The sequence below is a fragment of the Uloborus diversus genome, chromosome 10, assembly GCF_026930045.1.
Source record: "Uloborus diversus isolate 005 chromosome 10, Udiv.v.3.1, whole genome shotgun sequence".
Classification (NCBI taxonomy): Eukaryota; Metazoa; Arthropoda; class Arachnida; order Araneae; family Uloboridae; genus Uloborus; species Uloborus diversus.
The window spans coordinates 113,784,874-113,811,328 of NC_072740.1; the positions used below are offsets into that span (position 1 = coordinate 113,784,874).

At 30.6% G+C, this 26,455-nt stretch overlaps 1 protein-coding gene across 1 annotated transcript in view; it reads left to right on the forward strand.

Moving 5' to 3' along the window:
- LOC129231585 (receptor expression-enhancing protein 1-like) overlaps positions 1–26,455 on the forward strand; it is a 57,555-nt gene that overhangs the window by 26,286 nt on the left and 4,814 nt on the right. The window contains exons 3-8 of the mRNA XM_054865942.1: positions 6,560–6,639; positions 6,726–6,846; positions 10,882–10,995; positions 18,311–18,431; positions 21,983–22,055; positions 23,108–23,198. Coding sequence (XP_054721917.1) covers positions 6,560–6,639; positions 6,726–6,846; positions 10,882–10,995; positions 18,311–18,431; positions 21,983–22,055; positions 23,108–23,198 — 600 coding nt within the window. The remainder of the gene's footprint in view (positions 1–6,559; positions 6,640–6,725; positions 6,847–10,881; positions 10,996–18,310; positions 18,432–21,982; positions 22,056–23,107; positions 23,199–26,455) is intronic.

Below are 26,455 nucleotides of genomic sequence, written 5' to 3' on the forward strand. Positions count from 1 at the left end.
CATAGCAATTAAGAAGTGTATTGGTAATTCTAAGTGCCAATAGTTAGTACAAAAGGACAGTTCTCAAAAAGTGGGAGCAAACACAGACCTCAACTTTGAAGCTTCATCGCCAAATAACTTTCATTTTAATTGACTCAAAAATTTTTGAGTTAAATAATAATACTGTATAGAGACAAGAATTGACATAAATTATGGAAAACATGCTCTTCAAATACCCTTTAAAAATATTTTCTTTGCTAAAAGGCACAATTTTGACTTTCAAAATGTTAACTGAGCAAATGTACCATCAAAAAAAATTTTTTTTTTTTAATTATTTCCAAACGTTTTTCAAAAAAAAAAAAAAATAAGGGTATGAATCTGAAACTGGTTAATTTTTTGATAATATTTTCCACAAGTTAAAAAAGTAAAGACAGATTATTTATTTTGTAAACAATTTTAGAAAAAAAGAAAGTTGGAAGTTTCATGTATGTCCAAAAGTTACGATCTGGACAATACTATTATTTGAGTACTAAACATATGATTTATATGTTTTAACGGTATTTTTCAATCCTCAAAATCAATTGTTAATCATTTTAAAGTGTTTTCATATGTTTTTATGCGGTATCTTTGAAGCAAAATCATTTTTCTTAAACATATATGTGAGATGTCCGAATTGCGTTACGATCTAGACGCCAATAATTCTGTCCATTTATTCAATACTATAAATGATCTTCTGTCTTGTAACCTTAATAAAAAAGGCGATTATAATGTTAATTTCTTTAATCCATTGGTATTTTGCACAATTAATACGTTAGGCATTGAACATTACATAAGTAACAGTAGAAACACAAGTTTCAATTGTAATGAATAGTAAACAAAGGCGGCAAAAATCACCAAGCAAACCCCGATTGGCAACAACTCACAGTGTATGATAAGCGAAGGGTTACCAGAGAGGAATTCTGGTTTTTGCCAACAGCGTCGGTTTTGGTCACTTTATCACCTGCGCTGGCAAAATGGATGGGGTTTTTTTTTTTCGGATTCTACGAAACCATAACAAAATTTTAATATTTAAAGACCAGTATATAAAGTCATTCATGTACTTCATAAATCCTCTATTTTTCATTGCAGAATTTAAAAATAGATAAAATATTCACTGGAAAAGTTCAAAAACTGAAACTTTCATCATGATGATGTTCAGAATCTGTTACCTACTGGACAACTGTATGTCCAAAATTTGTTACCCCCAGACCGATCATTAAACTTGCTATTTATTAATTTTTATAAATACCTGCTGTCTTTTTATGTTTGTGTATGATGTTCTAGGTGTACAAGCTATGCAATAAAAGCAAAATTGATTTCCAATTCCAAAATTTTAAAAATGGCTCAAAAGTAACGTTTTTGTTCCCACCTTTTGAGAACTCCCCAAGAACTAATTCTACGAATTCGGTTATTTGTCTGATAAAGTTTTATGATTAAAAAGGCCTCACAAAACTGCATTGCAGACGTCTACTTTTTCTCTCGCGCCGTCACTGGTTTAAAGCAGGGGAGTCAACTTAAATACGTGAGGCTGAATTTCTGAAAATTTTCCCTAAATAATTCTTTGGGGGAAAAAAATCAAAAGTTTGAACATTTCCTAAATTTTTGTCCAATCCTTTTAAACAAACCCTAAAAATGTAAATCTTCAAACATTCTGATTAATTTTTACTTAGTCCGACCATAAAATCTGGACTAAATAGCTTGAAAAATGCCAGATTCGTGAATTTTCCCGACTGTTGCTCAGTTGGAAATTTATGCTCTTTAAAAAATGAAAGTATCATGACTACTACACAAAATTTTATTGACGTTTAATTCAAAATAAAAGTAACAATTAACAAAAATAGTAAAGGACAAAACTAATCCTTAACAAAAATCGTGAGTGCAGAAATGAAGTCTTTTGTGCAAAAGTGTAAAGAAAAAGCATTTTCAGTCCTAAACTTGTTCATTACATTAAATTTTCTTACTTTTCAAATCAAAAGTCACTGCAAAATTTCACACTTCAAAAGTCACTGCATACCTAATTTTTTCTAGGAAGTAGGGACTTGACTCACACACAGGTTTTCAATCCCCCCCCCCCCAACCCTCCCACTTGCACCAATTTTTTCTAAAAGTAGGAGGGTCTACTCATATATACAGTCCTCTTTGACATTTACTTTCAAACTGATACTAATCTAGAATTTAGATTTAGTGTGCCCCCCCCCCCCCCCCGGACCAAAAAAGGGGCAGGGCAGGAACTGATTAAAGCACTTTAATTTAATTAAAAACACACTTTTTGATAGAAATATTTTAATATAAAAGGTGCCTTTAAAGTTTTTTATGTACTAAATGCATGCAAACCCCAAGTAGTTTTTAATAGTAACTATTTTTGTAAATAATGAAAAGCCTTTTACTGTTTAGTTAAAAAATATTAATTACATTAAAAAAATTCAGATTTTTTTTCTAATCAAATTCTTGTGGGTGAAGGAAAAAACAAGGAAGTTACATTTCAAGGGCTGAATTGTGTGAACGTTCACCTTTCAAGAAAAGATACACTATGAAATGATGCATCGAATGTTAACAAATCCTTATATCTGATTATTTCAAGATAAGGAACTGGTTTCTTTAAGTTATTTGATGTATATTAGTACTTCATTCAGGTTAAACACATAGCAGGGTGCTTTCAGATGAGAAAGCACTGTAATCCAATTAAAAGGGATCTTTTTGATAGAAGTTTCATTATATAAAAATTGGTTTATTTACATTTTGGTAATAAATGCATACAAAACTCTTGAACTTTTTAATAATTATTTTTTTAAATTATGAAAAGTTTTTTAATGTTAAGTTTTTAAAATCGTGATAAAATTATTTAAATTTTTATTCTAATCAGAATCTAGTGGAAAAGTGATTTAAAGATGAGAATGATGTTTCAAGACCAGGTTTGTAAATCTATACTTTTTGAAAAATGTTAGCTTTTTTTAATGAAGTTTCTTTGAAATTTCTAAAAAAACAAGGAGAGTACTTCATAGGTGAGATTAAAAGCAGCAGGGTGCAGTGCCCTCCTAATAAAACCTCTGGGAGACACTATACCCAATTATTCTTTTGCTGAGCCATTCAAGTATAATATAATGAACCAAATTTTAAAAAAAGTTGCCTTTTTTTATCCCTCTAGATTCTTAATTCTGTTTAAAACTAAAAGCTTAGTTTTGTTGAATATTTTCCAGTGTTAATTATTGCTAAATAATACCTTGCCAAAACAAATGCAATAAATATTTTGTAGCCTCTTGTTACTGTGACCAAATATGTTTGAGCAATTGGAATTATTATGAAGAGTCATTTCTTTTAACGTCTTGCATACTCCCTGCATTTGGCATAGTAAAATGTGTTTATTTCAAAGTTAGTTGACTTGTCATGGTAGAATCTACCTGCTGAACAATGTTATCAGATAGATTCTTCCTCTCCAAACTCAAAAAAATAAAAAAAATCCAGCACTTTTTTAAATTTTAATATATCTCCCTATTTTTTGATTTCAATAAATTATGCTTGTAAGATGTTCTAATAGTAGAAACAGCATGATGCTGCAATACCTTTGCAGGTTCTTGAGGAGGTCTGCAGGCTTTATGAATTGAAAAGATTTTTTTTTTTTTTTTGCTTTCTGCATTAATCTGTTGAAATTAATGAAAGATACAGTTCAGTATGAAAAAGAAGGAAAAATAAAACAGAAAAAAGGTGGCTGAAGCAATAAAGGGATTCTCAGTGGCTGAAAGGGCAGGGTTGCTATTTTGTGCTTTTTTTTTTTGTAAAAGTCCTTGACGACACCAGAAGAAATTTAACAAAATTGGACAAAATTGATGAAACTAGACAAAATTAAAATCCATCTCTTTTCCATGTGTCTGATAAATAAAAATTATTGCTTTGATGCAAAATATTTATTATATAATTAAACGCAAATGCAATTCTATTGGAATACCTATGGGGGGGGGGGGGAATTACACATTATATAATTAAACTAAAATGATAATATATTAAACATAATGTAATAAATGTTTAAAAAAAAGACGTTAATTAGCTTTTGATGGCACTAATTTTTGGTAAATTTTTGCTGAAAAATTAGTCAAATTCAACAAAATTAGTGTGCAAATGATAATGAACATAATAGCGTTACATCTACAATATTGCTTACTGTCAGAAAAAAAAGTAAATTCTTATAGTATAACTATTTGAAAATAATAAATGTTAATAAATGTATTTAAAAAATGCAAATGCTTTTGCATTAGTATTTATGAATCACATTGAGTCTAATAGATTGTGCAAAAATTGTAAATGTTTGTATCATTGGTTTTATTATTGAATTATTGTTAGCATTTAAAAAATATAGATTTATTATTATTTTTAATTTATATTTGCTTTAAAATACCCTAGGATGCCTCAAGAAATTTTGGTCCAGTTTGCTTTAGATACTAAACCAAAAATGAAAACATACATATTAAATTAAAACTTGTACTATAAGAAAAGAGATCAGCTTTAAATTTATGTTAATGTCCTTGGCAAGCACATGTTTCGTTACAGTGCAATATTTTCATTATTAACTCCAACTTGTTATTTCATCATATGACTTTAGATTTGAGACTCGAAAACTTCAAGACTTCTTGCTATTTAAATTTTGTAAATGTGATCACCAATGTAAAAGCCGTACGACTTATGAGATTGTTAATATTTACAGAAAATGCACATGTTTCATTAATTGCTATTTATGCTTATAAACAAACTATCAATAAGTCATTTCTTATATCTGCCATGGGAAGGTAAAATGCAGTGTCTGCAGAGATGAGATTTTGAGATATTTAAAGAAACAAGTTTTTGGATTCCATAACTAACAATAGGGAAATGTTGAACATTGGAAGCAGAGTTCCCACAGGTTCTTGAAAGTGCTTCATTTCGATAAGCTGTTACAAAGGGTCTTTTAACATGCTTTAGTTTGAGCAAAATTTTTCATTTTCTTGACAAGGTGCTTTCATTTTGATTTTTTATAGCAAGTCCTTAAAAGTTAAAAGTTATCTTTTTTTTTCTCAAATATCTTTTTAATTTCAAAGCCAATTCTTTATTTTTTTACAGAAGTTTTAAATTTCAATTAATTACTAAAGAAAGCTGCTCATCTTTGTTAATGTTTTGATTTTTCCCGTCAAAGTTAGTAATAATTAAATTATTTGATATATTTTTGACTGCAGGAAAACTACCCATCTTTGTTGAGGTTTTTATTTCATTGAACAGTTATTTTGATAATTGTTCAATTACCAGCTTTTATACATCAGCAAGATCAGCAGCTACTCCACATTTTTCAGAGTATCTGTACAATAACAGAAACTCCACTGAGAAGTTATAGTTTTGCTTTGCATGTCTCGTCAAAATTCATGAAACAAGCATCTTCAAGTAATCACGAAAATCCCTCCCCAAAAAAGTCTGACGTTATGTTTATCAGGATTTTTGCTGACATAATTGCTCATCTTTTTCTGGTAACTTGTAATATTATGATTTTTTAATAATGATTTTAAGTTTTTAAACTTTAATAGTATTTTTCATTTAAACTCTTAAAATTCATTTCCACTATAGTCCTAATATTTTCATTCCATTCATCTAAAATAAGTAAAAAAATGAAGTTTCTTTTCTTTTTAAAAAAAAATATGCTGCAATTGTAGAAACTTTCCGGATTTTTCAATTTTTAAAAATATATATATGAATAGTAATGTCTACCATTTGTGTGTGGTATTTATCCCTTTTTTGACTCAAAACCAACAAATAATTCTTTTCAATGGAAATATTTTACATTTAAAACATAAAATGGTCAAAGATTAGTTTTCGAATTGTTAGTTCTGAGGATATTACAAAAATTGAAACTTAGTTTTGGATGTTGTATTGGAATGAACGGTTCAGTTCGGATGCTCTAATGGACAGTAAAATAACATAGCATATCTATGGAATAGGAAATGGGACTTCATGCATTGGTTGCTATAATGAAAGGGTCGCAGTAATAGGAGGTCGTTCTGAAGAGCGTTGACTGTAGTATGATATTACAAATACATTGCTGTGACTTAGAACAGTGGTTTCCTACCCTGGGGGTGATAGTCCCAAAGGGGAGATTTGACACTTAAAGAGGGCGATAAGTTCGTGAGGGGTGATAGAGGACGATTAGTAGTTAAAAGACAGGATAAAGGGAGGGGATTGTCTCCATGCCCCCTACATGACGGGTTTGGAGTGAGGAATGGCTTTTACGGTTTTCAACCGCCACCCCCCTTGAATAGACTGTAAATCTGCCCCTGCACTATTGCATCTAACTCTTAGTTTTAGTGTCTGAAAGGTGTCAAACATTTAAAACTCTCTGTTTTAAAAAGTTCAAGCATTATTGTTTTGTACATCAATTAAAAAATTTTTTATTAAAAAAAAGTTTTTTTTAAGACCTTGAAGCATTTACTTCTTGCTTTCTATTTTAATATGTTGTCGTTTTGCTATATTAATTCTCTTGCTTATGTTTTCAAATATTTACATATGTTTTTTCTTTTCGTTTTTCTAGGTTAAATGGATGATGTACTGGGTAGTGTTTGCTATGTATAAATTTATAGAAATATTTGCTGATATTTTTATTGCTTTCTGGTATGTTTTTAAGGTAATTTTATAATAGCCGAAGGAGAGAAAACTTTCATGTTTTTAATTAGTATGTCTGTTGGTTTATTCTGTAGGTTTCCATTCTATTACGAGTTAAAAATAATGTTCGTTCTTTGGCTTATATGTCCTGCAACAAGAGGATCTTCGTATATTTTCCGAAAGTTGATTAATCCACATTTGAGTAAACATGAGAAGGTAAATACTTAGCAGTTTTAACTTTCATTTTCACTTAATATTGTTATTAATTTACTTGACAAGTGCAAAATTTGTAATCAAAAATAAGTTAAGTAATGTAGACTTTGTTTTCCTGAAATTGCTTTCATATAATTTAAAAAATTTCCCATTCAAGTAAGGGTATGTTTTCTTTCAATTTTTCAATGGGAAAAAAACTCACTTAACAGGAATAAAATTACAATAAAGTTCAATTTTACAGAAGAAAGAACTTTTCTTTAAATTTGCAATATTAATTTTTGAGAATATGCTGTTTGTGTCATCCACACATGAGTTTTACTCTCATCATATTAGCAAAACTAAACTGCACCTAGCGTTAGACTAGTCATAGTAGTATACTGATCTTACTAGTGCAGGGTTTCTGCTACAGTCTCATGTTATGCAAAAATACTACTTCAATTATGAAAATAAAGCAAGGCATTACAGCTTTTTTGCTCAAAAATTAATTGGTAAAAAAAAAACTTGCAATCAGGCAGAGAGAGCGGAAACAAGCATGACGATTTCAACTAATCTTATTACAAATCATACCTAAGATAAAATTAGAAATAACAACATCAAAAAGCTCAAATAGTAGATTACTGTAGACACGTATTTTGGCGTTACAAGGAACGCCTATTTATTTAACTTAAACCTAAGATGTTTGAATTACTAGTAAGTTCAACAATACCTAGTCTCAATGAGCTTTATGTCTACCTAATAAATGCATTATTAAGAGGAGATGACTTATACCATTTGAAAAAACAAACTTGTGTTCTTTCAATGATTATTATTATTATTTTTTTTTTTTTCAAATTGGAAAAAAAAAAAGATAGCTGCTGTGTATTTATTCTTCAAAGATGTCATGGTTGAATTTTGAATTTAAGTTTTCAACTGGAGATGGAACGCATTGAGAATTTAAAAAGATATGTGAACATATTCATTGACTTCCCACATTTTAGCATTTTGTTAAAGCTTTTTTTCTTCTTTAGTTTTTTTTTTTTTTTTTTGCTAAAGAACATTTGAACTTGGCTTAAATCCTGTACTAATGCATGAACACACATAAATAGGTTGGATATACCTAACTAAAATGTAAGAAAGCAAATTTTCTGTGTATGTGTGACCTATGAGCTCTGAATATCCGTGCACACTTAGTGCTTCTATTGCTGACAATTTTCTTTTCTGATGTGCTATTTATTAATCCTTATTTTGCCTTTTCAAAACTGAATTTTAACTGTTTTAAGTTGTAAAAATCTGCAATTTTACATTTTTAGGACAGTCATAAATATTTCATAAGTAGGCATTCTTTTATTTGAAATTTTTTTAATTGATAATTAAAATCTACTTGTAAGTAATGATTAAAATTACCTAGGTAGTTATTTTTGAGATTTAATACCCAAAATGGGTATTTGCCTAGGTTTTCATTTCCAGTGAACTCTATTCACACAAAATACCTACATTTATAGAAAACGAAATTGCAATGCGTGTAAATGTATGTATTGAGTGTATAGAAAAGTGAAGCGTTTGAACCTTTTTTACCCATTTTTAATTTTATAGACATAAAATAATCAACAAAACAAATGTTACATAACATCAAGCATTTTCCCAGCAATATTTCATTTAAATAGCTACCCTTTTTAAGTAACAATGTAACTCCTGACTTTAAAAAATGAAAACAGCTAGGATTTACTAAAAAGAAAAGGAATGTCGAGTTTGACTTTAAAATTAGGATGGTGAAAACTGGAATGAAAGATAGCAAGAATTTAAGGGGGATTTGCATTGCTATTACAAAAATTATTAAACTCTTTACAGGAGCAATCCTGCTTAAAAAATTCTTAAGATAAACATTAAAATAAAAAAAATAAAAGATTTAAATAAATGTAAACTTTACCTGCATTTTGTTTGCTTAGTGTGCCCCCCAGGCATTTTTAGGAAGGTGATTCATCCTGCACCTTTTAAGTTAATCTTTGATCCGCCCTCTTTGCCTCTTTGAAATTCTTATAAAACTTCATCGCAAAAGTAAACTTTTTTTTGAGCAATCACGATTGCTTATTGTTCTCATTTGACTGTCTTTGATGTCCGTGCATTTTTCAACCCCCACCGTCACCTGCAGGCTTGACTTTGTCCTCCAGTAGCCGCTCCTGGTTAGTGGTGTCCATGTCCTACACACATGCAGGCTCATACACATATGCACTCACATATATACACATTCGTGCCTTTAGACACATGCCAACGTGCATACACACAGGTCTACGCATGCACAAAAGCCTACACATACACAACTAATACACACGTCTCCGTTCAAGAGGAGGGGCAGGCTTCGAGGGACAAGAGCCGTGTCTAGAAACAAGTGAGTAGGGTAGTAACCATCGAGTAGGGTCCTGTCGCAACTCGTGATTGCGAAAGATGTAATTTGAATTCAAAATTTCAGAATTCGTATTAATTTTTCCTTTTTTTTAATGTTAAAGATTCATGCTAGTCTGGCTTTGAAACGTAACGTAACTCTCCTCTTTCCAGAATTTAAGTTGAATATAAATCTGATTTTTTAAAAATGCTTTTAGTATAATTTTTTGAAACTAAACATTTCAAAACTTTTCACTGTTTAAAAAAATTACTATCAAAAAATACCTCTGTTTTGTATACATATAGCATACAAAAAAGTAAAATAACACATTTAATTACGAAATTTCTATCGGAAAGTGCCCTTTAAGTTGAGTTAAGGTATCCTTTTCTCTGAAAGCCCCCTGCCCTTTTTTTACTTTAAGTAAACATTACACAACTTAAAATGTATCTTTCTGAAAGTAATTAAAAACACATACATGGATTTATTCAAACATTTCAGTCATACTTGGATTTTTAATTGTCATCTGAATTGTACATGTTTTAGGCTAAGAACTTCATTTATAAATAATCGCTCAATTTTTCGTGTAATAGTTCTTTCATTCATTTCTAGTTCTTATTTCTTTCTTTCTTTCAAATCTCCCCTTCTGAAGTTATTCCAATTACATGTATAAGCTTCCAATTATAAGATGGATGTGTGAGCTTAGCTATTCTGTCAGTTTTTTTTTTCTGTGAATCTAACTGAAAATGCTGAAAGTTTTTTCTTCTGCAGTAACTGATACACTTAAAATATGCTAAGCTTGTTTAACATTAGTTCCTTACAAACTTCTTCACCCTCATGCTTTCTAATTTTTCCTACAATCTTATAATGAACTATGTCTTTACCTGAGAACACTCTAATTTCAAATCCTTCTGACCTTCATAAAGAAAAGGTAAACCATCAAGAAGGTTGACGTGTTTTGAATTATATCCGTGCATCATTGGATTTAAAATCTACAAGATGAATTGGATAAACAATTATTTTTTAGATTGCGAGTAAAAATTTTTAATTCACAATTTTTTTATACTAACAATTTTATCAAGTCTTTCAATAAAAAATAGTATATACTGTATAATACACATGTATGTATCAATTTCCACAATTGCATTTTATTTTGTATTTAGATAAAAATTTATCATTGATTCACTTTTTTCCCCAAAATGTTTTTGGGTTTTTACCCAAGCCTCTGGTAAATACTCTAATAAACACCCAACACATATTTACCTACCCATTGAATATTTTACCCGATCCGCATCACTACCCGCAATACATTGTTAAATTTCTTGCTTCGATTATTTGAAATTAATTAAACTTAGTTGGATGTTCTTGTTCAAAAGGCTCTGTAACTAAGTATATCAATTGTCTTTAAAACTAAAAGTGCATACTCAAATTTCTTTCATTGTACATTTTTATTTGTAATTACCAAAGTATTTGTGTAATCTAGAAACTAGAAGGGAAATCAAGATGGTATGGGATGATGAGACAGAACAAGGTAGCTTTAGATTTCATAAATTATCGTAATTGTGGAATCGCTGAATGGTTAGAAAGAACAAATAGAAATAAAAGTGATTTTATTGTAAAAGTTCAAATTTTTCTATTATATCCAACATTCTTCCGTATTGTAAAAAGTATTTTTGTTGCAGGTTATTGATTCCTATTTAAATTCTCTATGGGATCATGGGTATGATTTCATAAGGAAATTAGGAGCTCAAGGAATGGATTATTTCATTGAACTCTTATCAGAATTTTTACGTAAGGTAGGTGTTGTAAACTTTTGTACATGTGCTAATTATTTTTATATTTGCACAATTTTTGTTTTAACATCTTCAGGCTTGTTGCATGACAGAAAGATACTATCCAATTTCAATTTTCATCTTTTCTTCAATAGCAACTTTTCTGTTTTATAGCATTAATAAAGTATTGAAGCAAAAATGTGGAAAAAGCATAAAGGAACTGAAATTCCTCATTGAGGCTCATTGTGTTATTAGCAGGGTTGGCTTTCTGCCGGCAGAAACTAGTTTTTGCTGTGCCAGTGGCAGAAACTGATTATAACCGGTAAAAACCGGCAGAAACTGGCAAAAACTTAAAAATGTCTTTAATAACTCAAGTAATTAGTAAATGATATTTGTTTAAGTAAACTAAAAAATTAACATCATTTCATCATTTAAAAAAAATAAAATCCCATGCTAGTGCCCTTGATTTAGTTGAAAGGGAACTTTCCAATTGCAGAGGCTCGTAGTATTTGGATTAATTTAACAAAGGATAAAAAATCATACATGGGTGCTTAGGAAAGAGAAGTGACATACAGAATTAAACAGGCATTACTGATTGTAATTTTTGCTTACTTATATGTTTCCTCTAAATTGTTTGTGATTGAAATTATCATGTCATGTGCTTCAAGAAGGAAGTGCCAGAATTTTACTTGCCTAAATTTTGTACCTTAATGTCACAGCTTTACAAAACAAATTAGCCCCATTTCTCAAAACTTATTTTTCCAGTCAAATTTTTACCACAAGCCCAGTTACTACATGGTGGACCAGTTATACAATAGATGAAAGTTTCACGAACATTGCTCGCTCCTTCAATTATGTCTGTTAGCTCTTCTGTTTTCGAATATTCTAAAATTTTTCATTTGTGCGTAGTAAATTGAGAACCTGTTTAGATTTTTGAAACCTCCTTTTCTAAGAGACAATTGCAGGGTCCAAACAATAACATTTGATTTTCAATTGTGATAATTTTGTAATAAAATTACAGTACTTTGTTTAACAATTAATTATTTTTTCTATGCATTTTCTGTTGTATATCAAGAGTTTTTCATTTTGTGAGTTTTTGCCAGTTTCTGCCGCAAAGTGGCAGAAAATAGGTTTTTGCCATGCCGGTTTTAACCGGTTTCTATCGGTGGTTTTAACCGCCTTGGCAGAAACTTGCCAACCCTGGTTATTAGAAGATATTATCCTATTTTAGTAATATGCGAGTTTATGAAACTTGCATCTTCAAATTTTCCAATTTCTCTTCTAATTCTATTTTAAATCATCTTAATTTTGAAGCTACCTTCTAATCTACTGATTAAAAGTTAAAATATTTGCATTAGTAGCTGTTGTTTGCTTTAAAAAAAAATGTAGTTGAATTCACACAATATTATCAACATTAATTTGTTAAACATGTGAAGGAGAGCAAGCTAATCCTTCTCATTCTTTCAAAAAATGGAGTTGTTAAGTAATCTCACTTTAAAAATCGCAAATATTTGAATTTCGAACGTTGAATGTGTCTTAGGTTTGCAATAAAATATAACGGGAAAATTTCTTAAAAAGGAATCAATATTTTCATCACTGTTCAGGATTTTTACCCCTTTCCCATGAGGAGGAAAAATTGTAAAAAAAAAGTCAGAGTCGGACGTTTCAAAATCTAAGTTTTCATATTAACCCATTAATGCCTGACATTTTTTTTTTTCAAAGATTTTTTGTTTACGGGTTGCAAATAGTGTTTAATAGACAGGAAAAATAATTAAAAAAATCTAATGCAAAAAATAAATGTTTTATTAATAACAGAAAAATTGTCCCTAAAAAGGGACGCTAGGCATCAGAGGGTACATGCTTTTTCAACGACAAATATTTTTTTGCCGACGATTTAATACGTGAAAAAAAAAAAAAACTTTCCGACTTTGTCATTTTTTTTGAGTTTGGTGTCAGCAAAATGTAAATACTGCATAATTTGCTCAAATCGATTTCTACTCATTGCAGAACTAATTGCTATGTCGTTGACATCAGTTGATGGACTCCAGTAGAGTCTCCGCTGGAGCAAGCATGCATATCCACTTGTTAATAGGATAGCCAAGAATAAACGCAGCTCCTCTCGCGTTATAGAAGAGTATGTATTGTTTTTTTTGTCGAGCATAGAGGGTGCTCTGAAAAACAAATTCATCCAGTATTTCATCTGTAAAATACTCTTCAAATATTGACACTGGTGTCCATTCAACATTCAAAAAGCTTGGTGTTTCCACATTCCATACATTTTTTTTTTATTGATGGATATATCTTTCTTAACCCAATTTCTTTCTGTATTTTTTTTCTTTATTTTTCTGCGTTTGCTTGGAAGATGCTGCTCAACATCATCACTGTCACTTGACTGACTATCTCCAACACATAATACCTTACCCTGATTAACTTTTCTAATGGTCATTGTAGCAGAAGATTTCAACTGTTGACCTGATAATTGATTAACATCAACTGAGTCATCCGGCCCCCTGTAATCGTCAGTAATTTCACTAACTTGTGAAGGTGGACAAATGCATATATCAGCCTCCTTGAATTCTTTATCATCAGAGAGCTGTTCCAGAAGTGCTAAGGCTTCTTCAAAGTCAGACAAAACAATGAGAAAATCTCAATGAGTTACTGAAGATTATTAACGTCAAAAAATAACTCAGGTTTCAAAGAAGTTAATTTTTGAAACAGTTAGCTTTTCAAATTTACCTAAGTATTTTTCGAAATTGCAGAAAAAATTGTTACTGAAATATCTTTAAAAAAGGTAGTTTTATTATTAATTAGTCTTTTTAATTTTTAAAAATAAAACATATTGCCTATTTTTTAGTCTAAAAACATTTAATAACTTCTTTTGAGGCCAATTTTGAATTCTAAGCAAGAAACTAGCAACGATTCAACAATGCAGCCTTTACTGCCTAGCGTCCCTTTTTAGGGACGCTCTTAAATTGCTATAAAATCCATAAAATTTTTAAAATCTACAAAAATGCAAGAAAAGGTAAACTGAAATATTGATCAAAGTAACATATGTATCAAATACAAATTGATTTACTTGTTAAAAATTTTGAAAACTTACTTTTTTGTTCTTGACATTGTGAACAATGAAATTCTTCACGAAGATCATAACAAAATGGTTACAGAACACACTTAATAACGTTTATGTGCTACCGTCTGCTAGTAACGAATTGAAACAATACTAAAGTAATAAATGAAAACAATTATTGAGTTGAAATGTTAACTTTTGGGAAATTGAGACACAATTTTTGGACCGTCCCTAAAAAGGGACGCTAGGCATTAATGGGTTAACGTATGGCTCTTACTTCTTATTTTCTCTTATTGTGGTGTAAGAAAACAATTTATTTGAGGATCAACCTTCTTATTTAAATTTTTAATAAAAATGGTAGCAGTTCACTAATCTTTTGAGAAAAGTTTTTAAAAAAAAATATGGATATATTTAATATTTTTTATTTATCTATTTTGTTCAGCATTTTTGTGCAGCAATAAAAAGGAACTAGTCAAATATTGACAATGTCTTAAGAAGAAAAAAAAGACTGGAGAACCAAAAATTACAGATACTTTCATGACTTTATATTAACTAGAAATAAATTGTCCCAGATTTTTTGAGTGGTCTTCATAAATGGTTTTTAGAGTTTCTTACTTGCTCGTGGTGAAAATTTGAAAGAATACAGTTTGGCACTAATGGCACTAATGCATTTTTCTCACTGAAGGATAACACTGTGTAACACTTAAACAAAACAAACTGCAGTTGCTGGTTCGGGTTATTAATGTTCGATGTCACAGAAATACAATACAGTACCTTTTATGGATGATTCAGAAAACCTGAAAAAAATTTCCCGATTTTCCTGCCGTTTTTAAAAAACAATTTTTGAAAAAGATGCTTTTCCCCCTAAAATATCTTTAAAGATATGTACACTCTCTTTTGAATACCACATAACACTCACGTATAGTTCGAGAAATTTAGTGCAGAAACAAGATTCAAATTTGGTCGGTTGACTTAAGCAGTGCAAAATTTTTTACTCGGTAAACTTGAAAAGTATGCTCAAAAACTTGATGTTTCTCCTAACATTTCATTCAAATTGAACTAAAATAACAAATAGTTCCCTTCAGAAATGTGCGATTCTTATTCATTTTCTTTGTTTTAAAATTTTATTACCAGATAATAGTGAATAATTATCATTTGATTTTATACTATTTTGCTTTTGAATGTTTCTTTTTTTTATTATTATTTCCAAACTTTAGGCATTTACTTACTGTTTTCTTCTTATTTTGAAATGCAGTATTGTTTATTATTGTAATTTGGTCTTTATAAGTAATCCGCATACAGCTTTTGTTAGTGATCGAGAGAACTAGGAAATTTAGATGTCCGGGATCCTGATGGTCCCGACCATTCCTGAAAATTGCTTCTCTACTGTAATCAATTTTCCAAGAATTAAAATGAATGGATATAGTGGTTTCATGTAAGACTCTCATGGCAATGCAGAAAAACACTGAATTTGTTTTTTTTTTTTTTTGTTTTTAACCACTAAGTAAAAGTTATAGGTTTAAATGTAACCTACATCATTTTCTACATCCTACTACTATACTAAAAAATTTTGAAAGTTCTTTGACAGTGGCTACATAGCCCTAAAGCCTTAAAAGATATTGTTGCACAAAGTTAGTGAATTTGAAGGCATTCCCTGTTTGTTAAGTTTTACTGTAAGGGAGATTTTGTGTAATTTCATTTGAAAACTGGCGTTTTCACTTTTTTTCCTGTTCTAATAGTCTAAAAAATATGCTGTTTTAAATAATAGTAAAAACTGGAACTTTATATCTGAGCACTTGTTATGAAAGATGTTTGCTGTTATCAGTGGCTTGTTTACATTGCCACAATTACCAGAGTATATACAGGGTGTTCAGTTTTAACCTGCAAGACCTTTATTATCGCAACAGTTAATTCTAGGTGTATACTTCCAATTGCAAAAATGTTCAAAATCAGATGCAGAGTTAAGATATTGAAAGTTTAAAGTGAAAATAAAAAGAAAATGTCAAAAAATACAAAATTTAACTTTTTATACAGGCCCCAGTTCCCCTAACTTATATTTAGGGAAATAATCTCCATTGAAAAATAATTCCAACGCAAAAAGTTTGAAATTAGTATGACCAATATTCACTGAGATATGAAACACAGTGTTTTGTGACTTACACCACTTTTCACAGGCTGTCAATAACACCTTTTGGGGGGAAATATAGTGGTTAACAAGTGTTTAAAATTTATATGTGTGCATAGAGTAGTTTTCAAATTGTTGGAAGTTTTGTAGTGTGTTTGTGTGTATCACGGCATAACATTTGTTTTTGAATAGCAATGAAAAATATAACTACTTTGTTTTTCTTTGACGACCTGCCATTCTTCTGAAAGGGTGATAAGTTCCAATATCATCTTCTGTATAGTCCCTGTTAAAACTTTAAACTGGAATATCTCCTTGAGTTTTGGTCACCCAACTGTCAAGTTTTTGTGTCAGTAATAATTTTCAATGGAGATTCTTTCTCTAAATATTAGTTACGGGACCTATGGCCGTATAAAAAAGTTAAATTTGGTACTTTTTGACACATTTTTATTTTTGCTTCAAGCTTTCAATAGCTTAACTCTGCATCTGATTTTGAACATTTTTGCAATTGGAAGTATACATCTAGGACTAACGGTTGCAATAATAAAGGTCTTGCAGGTTAAAATGGAACACCCTGTATGTACCAGGAATAAATAATTCTCCCACTTATTTAGGGAAAAATAGGTCAGTTTTTTGGACCTAATCACATTTAAAACTTACAGAATTAAAAGCTTATTTTAATCCAAACTGCTTCCATGGATAAAGAATGACCTTCTTATATCAAATTCATCCATTGTCTATATACGTGCTCCGTTGGGGGGGGGGGGGGTCTATTAAGGCTTCTTGTGATTTTCTTTTAGTGAGTGAATGAACCTCAGAAGAATCATCTTAAACAATAATTTTTCTATGTTTTATGATTATCATCTATAAAAATTAGTTGCATATCTGCCAAGCAATATATCTTTTATTATCCATGTTAAATAGCTATTATGGCTCTAGGTAATAAAAAACGTGTAGATGTTGTTTGTATTGATTTTCAAAAAGCTTTTGATAAGGTACCACATGTTGCTCTTCTCAGCAAACTAGCTGATATAGGAATAGGAGGGAGAATTTTACTTTGAGGGTGAGGGGAATAATAAGCTGACTGAAATGAAATAAATTAGTTTAAAAGGGAAATCACACATTCTAAATTGAGTGATGCTTTAAATGGGATTCTTCAAAGATCAGTTTTAGGGCCTCATTTGTTTATTTTATTTATATTTTTTATGAATGATGTTCATGCGAATATTTCTGGAAACATGAATTGTTTTGCTAATGTCATCAGTGTTATGGAGATCATAGAAAAGGAGGAAGAAGTGAAGCAGCTTCAAGAGGATTTAGATCATTACTAAGTTGGCAGATAAGTGGGAGATAGTAGTTGATGTTGGTAAACGTCAAGTGCTACATTTAGTTTATGGAAATAAGCGTACAAGTTTTTATTTACAGGGTTCAGTCATTAGTCAGGCATAAAATGTTATTGATCTGGCTGTCTTAATAAATGAGGACTTCAGGTCAAATCAACAGTGCCGCATTGCAAGAGCCAACAGAATGCTTAGGCTTCAATAGATCTATTTCAAACAAATCTAAGAGGTTCTTGTGTCTATGTATAAAAGTTTGGTGAGACCTCATTTGGAGTAAGCTGTTCAGTTTTGGTGTCCTTAATCTCAAGAAAAATATTTTTTTATTGGAAAGAGCTCAAAGAATGGCTAATAGGCAAGTTAGGCAGTTTATAGGTTTTGATTATGGCACCAGACTTAAAAGGCTTAATTTATAGAGCAGCAAAGGAAAGTCAGAGGGGACATGATTCAGTTGTTTAAATGTATCAAAATGAATGATGTGTTGGGGTTAAATTTTTGATAGGAAAGCAGGACAAGGGGTCATTGTTTTAAGCCATTCACATCTCAAGCTAATCTGGAAATTAGGAAAAATTACTGCTTTTGTTACATTTGGAACAGCTTACCAGAAGAGGGAGTAAGGGGTGGATAGCTTTAAGAGGGTCATTGATCTTCACAAAGGACTAATGAACTGAATAGAACTAGCCTAGTCGACTAACAGCCTGTTGCTGGTCGAAACATTTGTATTTGTATAAATATTTACTTAAAAAGTTGTACTTGGTGTCGTTGATTCAAGTTTTGTTTTGTAATTAAATTATTTAATTTTTTCTGGTTTAGGGACATATTACTGCATTAAATCTTTTGCCAAAGGTGACAGAACCAGTTGAAGAACATAATAAGGAAACAGTACAAACTGAAAAAACTATAGAAGAGAAGACTGCGGGTGCAGATATTTTTCGTTAGTAACATTTATATTATTCAGTATTTTAAGCTAAAAATATTAAAAGATGCTTTAAAATCATTTTAATCATTCTTTATAATTATAGAACTCTGAGCTCAATAGCTAAGATGTGAAGAGTGTGTTGAGAATGTCTTAAAACCTCATTGCTCTTAAGTTGTATGTCAGCCTGTTTCATATGACGAATTCTATCAATTTGTCAAATGGTTATTCGCTTGTTCTTTATGTTTACAGTAGACCGACCAGGGAATGAGCACACCACAGGAGATAAACAATTTATAGTATTTTTTAAAAATAAAGTTTCAAAAGATTTTTTCTAGATTAATTGGCTACAACAGCTTTCTTTCTTAAAATTCTGAGCTATCTGACACCTGTTTGGTTACCTTGATTATATATATTTTTTCCCTGAAGAAATTTTTGACTGTGTACGACTTAGCCTCACATTTTCTCTTCTAAAATACTAAGGCTGATTTTATTCATGCTACTACTTTGATAAATATTAATTTTATTTAAAAATTTTATATTTTAGTTCTACAAAAGATAAAGTATGCATTTTTAAACTATGATTTTAATTGTTTCATTAACTGCAGAATGTTTAGATTTTCATGTAGATGGGTGTTCAGTCACTGGTTAGAAAAATTGTGAAAAACCAGGGAAATAACACATGTTCATTCTGGGGTTATTATATTTTGCTGAAAATCAAAGAAAACTGCTTCTTTTTTCACTCCTTTAAATTCATCTTGTACATTAACAGGAGAGTAAATGTCCAGTGACTAAATGTACATGTTTATTTACTGGTATTGCAACTGAATGCTGTTGTTCCAAGTGGGTCAAAGTTCTGTTTGATATATTTGCATCACTCAAAAAATTTGAAAATTGGCCTATATCTCCACAATTTTTTAGACTGGAATAGTTCTAGATGGTTTTATGGAAAATTTGAATTTGTCTCTGACAAATTAAAAGTTTCTGCAATAAAGGATTGCAGTTCTGAAGTGCTAGTACTTCTACACTTTATACAGGGAAGGAAGAATAGGATTCAGGAAATTTTCTAAATTTTTAGGGCTTAACACCTTTGGAAGTATGATGAATCTATTTTGATCAGCTTTGGAAAATGCTTGTGTGTAGATTTTCAGGTAATATATATGTGACCATTTCTTGTGGCCATTGGTTTTTTTCTTTGGCATCAATTATTCCAAGGGTAGAGCAATTTGTTTCTTTCAATGTGCTTAGCTGCTGCATCTCAAGACATAATGTAAGAATTCAGACAAAAATGGTCTGGTACCCACCTCAAAATGTACATGATTAGATATTGGTACCAAATGATCCAAAGGAGAGTTTTTGTCACCAAATCAACCATTTTTAGTTGTTATATTTGACTTTCATCCCTTTAGAAGTAATGAAGCCTTTCGCTGCAGTTCTGGATTGCTTTCAAGCATAACTGATATTGTTCATGAACTTCTAAATTTACAACAAAATCAGAACTTAAACTTGATCAGAGTTAGTTTATTCAAAGACCATAACCATAGATTCAGAAGTCCCGATCTCAACCGCTTCAACTAATTGAGATTTTACTGTTTAGGGGAGGGTGGGGGCACATTGAGATAAAGCTATTTTTAGATTTTTTAATTATAATCTGTAAATGATGCTAAGTACCTATGAATCTGCAGCAATCAACCTTGTGGATTCTGGAATATTTAGTTGTTGCTTGTGTTTGTAATCAAATGATCGATATTTTTCTGATTTCAGGCAAGGAAATTTTTTTTAGTTCTCGCATGGCATCAATTTATAACATTTTCTTTTATGAGTAAAAATTAGATCGCATTCATTGTTCTACCTATGTAACTAATTATCTATCAAAACATTTAGGATAGGCCTTAAACTCCTTAAAATGTTGAATTAGAAGAAGGTGGAGTGGGGTACAGTGAGGCAGTTGTAGTTGGGGGCAGAATGAGACAACCTCACTGTGCCCCATTACTGTTTTTTTCACACAAATTGTTTTTTTAATAACTTTTTTTACATTTATTTTATAGTTTAAAAGTTTCCAACTTGCTGTTTATGTACTTTACAGAAATGTTTATACCATCAAAAATGCAAATGAAACCACGAAAGGCGAAAATAAGGACATTTTCTGATGATTCAATGATAAATTCATTTGTAACTAACTTACTGATTCCAAGTGGCATTTCAGATAAAGTAGATGATAATAATCTGTAAATTATGGATAAAACTGATACAAAAGAGCTGTTATCATAGCAATGAGTGTTTTCTTAGGTTCTTAGAGTTTCAAAGGATATTCAAAAAAAAAAAAAAAAGAAGTGATACTTTTGGAAAAAACTTTTTAGAAGAAGAAAACAGAAAAACAAGAGAAATGAAAAAAAAAAATCAAAAGTATAGAAAAAATGTAGACTTATTTGACACAACTGATGAGGTAGAAAAAATTAAATGGAAGATCTGGTATTTTACCAAACTATGTTAAAGTGTGCAAAAATCTATCTTCTGGGTTTGAAGAGTTATATCGTGAAACACTTGAAGGAGACTTTGTTCTGATAGAATTTACCACCAAGCAGAAATACTTTTATGTTTGAACTACTCTAATGGTAGCTGATAACGATGGAGACTTGAATGTTAGTGTTTGGCGCAAAAATAAAACCACATTGACAATATTTTTGACCATCTGTACCATATGATGCATCCATTCCGAATAAATATATTAAATTGTTGATGATAGCTCTGACGAAAAGAAATGATATAGAGCAAAATCGATCTTTTTTGTGGTTTGAAAATTAAATTTTTGTTTAGATGTACGATGAAATTGGAATCTTCTTTCATTATGATTTAATTTTGATTTTAAACGTTGAACATATTGCGTTCCACTCAACCCTATTTACTATCTCTCTGTGCCTTGTGTGTTGTCTCACTGTGCCCCATATGCTGTCTCACTGTACCTCAAGTGTGGGGCACAGTGAGACAAAATTTTACATTTCTGTTTTTTATAATTATCTCAAAAGTTTGTATACTTAAGCTGAATTACAAATCCACCTTAAATTTTTTTTTATAGAATCAAAGTTTCCAAATTTCTTGAACTTTATATTTATTGTCTCACTGTGCCCCACCCTCCTCTATACCTTTATTCTTTCACCTCTAAAATCATGGGAATATACAATTAACTTAATAGTAGAAATTTGAACATAGCTATAGTTAACAATATAATGTATGCAACAGGTTAGATGAACTGCAACTAAACCTAATACAGCAAAATATTCAAACTTTAGCCAATGTGGAGATTTTTTTTGTTTGATATGTTTTTATCATCACAACCCAAAAGAAATTTGATTACTTGTAATGTGTATCATTTAACTTAATCTTGGTATTTTGGAGAGTTTGAATATTTTATTTGCTTCAGTAATATTGATATTGTGTTTTTTCTTTCTGAATCAAAAACTTACTTTGTTTCAATCATGCACACTCATTTTATTGTGTAAGATTACCAAAGTAAAGATTTTTCAATGTTTTGATTAGTTATACTTATGCAACTTTTTTGTTCTCAATAGATGATGAAGAATTTGATATATTAACATTAGAGAATTCCGAGCTATGTGAAGACATGTCTTCTAATTTATCTGTGTAAGTATAGCAAAGGAATTTATGAATCAGAATAGCCTTGATAAGACTGAGGCTATTAAATCAGTAGGAAAATCATCAAATACACTTAATTTTATTTTATGTTGGCACTATGCTTTATTTTAAACAGTTGGATAGTAAAGCTTTTTAAAATAAAAAAATAAAGTTTAAAAACTTTTCCCTCTTGGATAAATAATAATTACACTGTCTTGAAAAGAGATAAGATGAAATGGGAGATTATGCTTAGTGGTGAGTAAGATCTTTGCCAGGTTAAGGGTTTGAGAACTTAAACACCCTTCTGAGTTTTCATTTTTGTTTAAAACTGCAATAATGTGTTTTATTGTCTGTTTTCTTCTTATAATAGTAAAATTTACATAAAATTTACAGTGAAAACTGTCCTTTATTAACCTGTCATAAAATTAGAAATCATAACGTATAGGGAGAAAATGACTCTTAATAGTTTTAAGATTGAGGGAAGAAAATGAAAAAACCCTCCCAAGATTTTCTTCTGGTTCCATTTATGTTTAGTACCCTGGCTATTTTGTATAATTATACTTTTTAAACTTTTAATCAAACCTGAAAATTTTTTATTTAATTTACTACATTATAAAAATATTTATTCCTGATCTGATGTAAAATCAAGTGTGAAATCTAAAAGCAGTTTTAATTTGTTTCAAAATATAAATTATCTTTCTGAAATTTCACTCAATAAATATACTTTTTGTTAGAATTTTCAAATATTGCATCATAAATAATAGGAGCTTATGTATCAATCAAAGCTAGTGGCTTAGAGGAAGATCTATAAGACTAGAGCAATAAAGTACTAAGTAAAGGTTTAATCATCTGTTCGAATGATAATAATTTATGTCATAACAATGGAAATGCCATGTTTTTGACACAAAATAGTATTTTAATGATAAATAGATTCCATTCTTAAAATAAATATTGATTGATGTACTTGTAAGTAAAAAATATACATATATAAAGTATTTTTGTTCTGATTTTAACTGCATTCTTTCATTGTTCTAAAGGAGTAATTTTCATTCTGTTTGTAGGAAGGACTCAGAAGATTCCGAGTCTGAATCTGAAGAATTTAAATCTGTGAAAAGCCGGCCACTGAAACTACGCACAAGAAGTCAAGTAAAGGTTAGTCTATGAAAGCAAAAAAAAAAAATTAATATTTCAGCTTTGTTGGCTGGGTGGCATATTGGTAAGGTATCAGCCTTCTACACCCTGGTCATGGTTCAGAATTAAACCCCTAGTGCAATTTTACATCAAAAAGAGGCCAGGTACCTCATCTGGTGGAATCTGGGCATCAAATCTATCTGTGTCATTGATATCCATGCCTTAAGGGTGATACATGAAAGACTGGATGCTAAACCAAGGTATCTTTCTAGGTCTTCTAAAGGCTTTGACAACAAACACAGCTTCTAGCAGGGGGAAAAATCAGTTTTTAATTTAGTGTTTAGTTTTTTATCAAGGGGAAACCACTCTTGGAATAATCATTTGTTTTGGTAAAAATAATCTTAATTTTAAGGGAGTATTGATGAAACAACCTTCTGCTTCTATTGTTTTACTGTGTGAAATTTAATATTTTATTCATTGCTTCACAAAATGAAGAAAAATGCCACTGCAAAACATGTCTGCCTGCCTGTGTTAAATGTAGTTCTACTGTATTTCGCAAACATTTTGGCGCCCCCTGTGTAAAGAAAAAATCCTACCTTATCCTAAATATATGCACAACTTTTTAGGATGTGACCTCCAGTTACTTAATTCACCTTTTCTGTATCAGTTTAGTATGTGTACTTCATTATTACAAAATGAGCTGTTGCTTTTTCATAACTATTTTTTAAGTTATAAGTTTTTGTCAAAATGTGTTAGTGAAATGGGCTTATATGCTTCTTTTAAGTCCAAAATCTATCCTTAATATTTGATTTTCTTCTAGAAACTTTTTCTGCTGTTGCAATTTTTTCATCCAAAAATCTATTTCTGAAGCAGACAATAGGACAACATAAACCACCTTTTTATGTCACAGAATTCAATGAAACAAAAGAGATTTTAAAAGTCTTCATGTATGATTAACATTGTTTTACTGATGTGCGTTGATATTTCTAAATTTCTCATGAAATGACAGGGATTGTCAAGGCAGCAATGACATGCAGTCCACCTAAGCAAACCGAGCCTGCTTGGATTGGCGCCATGAAACGCGCTTCTGCCTTAGTTTCATCCCACTGGATAGAAGCTTGGGTTACGTACGTTATCATGGCAACAACAATTCATATTTCTGCTTGGACTAGAAAATCACTCTTCAAGGTATGACGGATGCAAACTGCTTCTACATTTAAATGAATGCAATTGCCTGTTTGGTGATAGTCGGATAATTAAAATTTTATCCCTGACTCCAGTGGATTAACCCTAGGCTCCAGTAGATAGCTTTAATTGTTGACCACTTAGTCAAGTGTAGGAGTTGTCCTAAAATTCCTAAAATTTAAAATTTTGTCCTAAAATTCCTAAAATGTTCATTATTTTATTCCCTACTTGTGCAGAAAAATAAAATTCCATCTAAAAATGAAACTTTTCATGATGAAACGTCTTTATTTTAGGATAAAATGAACTTCATAGATGCTAAGAAATTTTCTCTAAGAAAGGAAAGCGAAAAACCTATGCTGCAACTGCTTTATTTCTGGAGAAGGTAGGAGGGGGGGGGGGGGGTGCAGTTAACCAAAACATATGCTCAATAAAAAGCTGTTTGTTTTATCTATGCTTTAACTTTTGCAGTCATTCCTTTTCTGTGAAAAATATATATAAAAATAAAATAATAAAGAAAATAAAAACAGCTGTGCATCCAATGTTGCAGAAAAAGAGTTTGGGGAAAAGAATAGGTTCTGATATTTTTGGTTTATTTCCCCTTTGAAAAGAAATGAAAAATATGTAAACCTAGGGGGGAGGGGGGTATTCTGTCTTTCTCTCAAATTTAGTAGAGGGGGGGGGAAGAGATGAAAAGTATCATAGCTTATTGAAATAAAATAAATACAGTGTGTTGAGTTAGAACCCAAATATAAACACTTGGTTCAAAAAAATATATAGAGAGAAAAATTTTAAATATGTTCCCCAGGTGGGAAGTGATATTTTTTTTACAGTATAGGTCTGAGCAATAGCTTGTTCTTCCAGTGCAAAGAGTCGGTTTGCTTTGTGTTAACGTTCATTGAAGTTGGATTATTACTTGCACATATGATTTTTAAATTTAGTCACTAACTTTTTACTTTAAAAATGTAAATACTTTTTTTTATCAAAATGCCACGGAAAATGAAATTCGTTTCCTTGTAATTGGAAAAAATGCAGACAACAAGAGCAGCACATGGTGCCGTGCAAAAAAGAATGAACTTAAAGCATTTTGTTCCGCTTGTACATTATCTTTCCAATATTGATAATCAAGGATTTTCTCATTATTGTCTCATGATGATGCGAGACATAAGAGATTGACAAGTAGCTTGAAAAATCAAGCTGTATTTTTAATTCCATTCTTCATCTTCTACTGAAGGCAATGGTTATGAGAAACTGGTTATGATGAAGCAATCGAGAGCTTTTGTTCCAAATTCACTCCAAGATAAAATTTCAAAAGCGGAGGTTTTCTTAGTTTTAGTTGCCGTAAAAAACAAATTTTTCATTTGCATCTTTAAATTATTTATCTGTAATTTTCAGGGATATTTTTGATTCTTAGGTAGCAAAAAATATCAAATTATCTGATAAAAGTTAAGTACATAATAAATTTTAGGTTTGCACCATACTTGAAATCCCTCCTTATTAAGGGTATTTTTTTCATCATTCTTTGTAATTCACTTTCATGAAACAACAAGGCAAGTAAAGAAGCAATTAGACATTTATCTGACTGGTATGTGGTATATATTTCTAGTTCATAATGTGTCACTGTGTTGAAGAATAGGAGATTGAATGCATTCTATTGTAGCAAATATTTTATCATCCTCTAGAAAAATCAAGCTTATATGTTGCATTTAAGTTAAAAAAACTTGATATTTGTTGTTCTAAAAACGTCCTAAAATGTTATCAACATTGTGTCCTAAATTTTTTGAAATCACCACTCTGACCTCTACTTATTCCTTTCTTCATTCTCCTAAAAAGACAGTCTTACCAGGAAAGCAGTTAAGTTATCAGATCCAGTGCAGCCTTGTCAAAATAAAGCATCTTCCTGCATGTCAAACATTTCCAAAAAACATTATCAAATGCAACGGGGCGAGTTTCATTGTCGGAGTCGGACTGATTTTGAGGTAAAGGAGTCGGAATTGTTAGACAACATGCTGACTCCGACTTCGGGCTTCTTTTTTTCTTTCCTTTTCACTGACTTTCCTTGCATTTTTTTAAAAACTGACTACCAATTGGTTCAA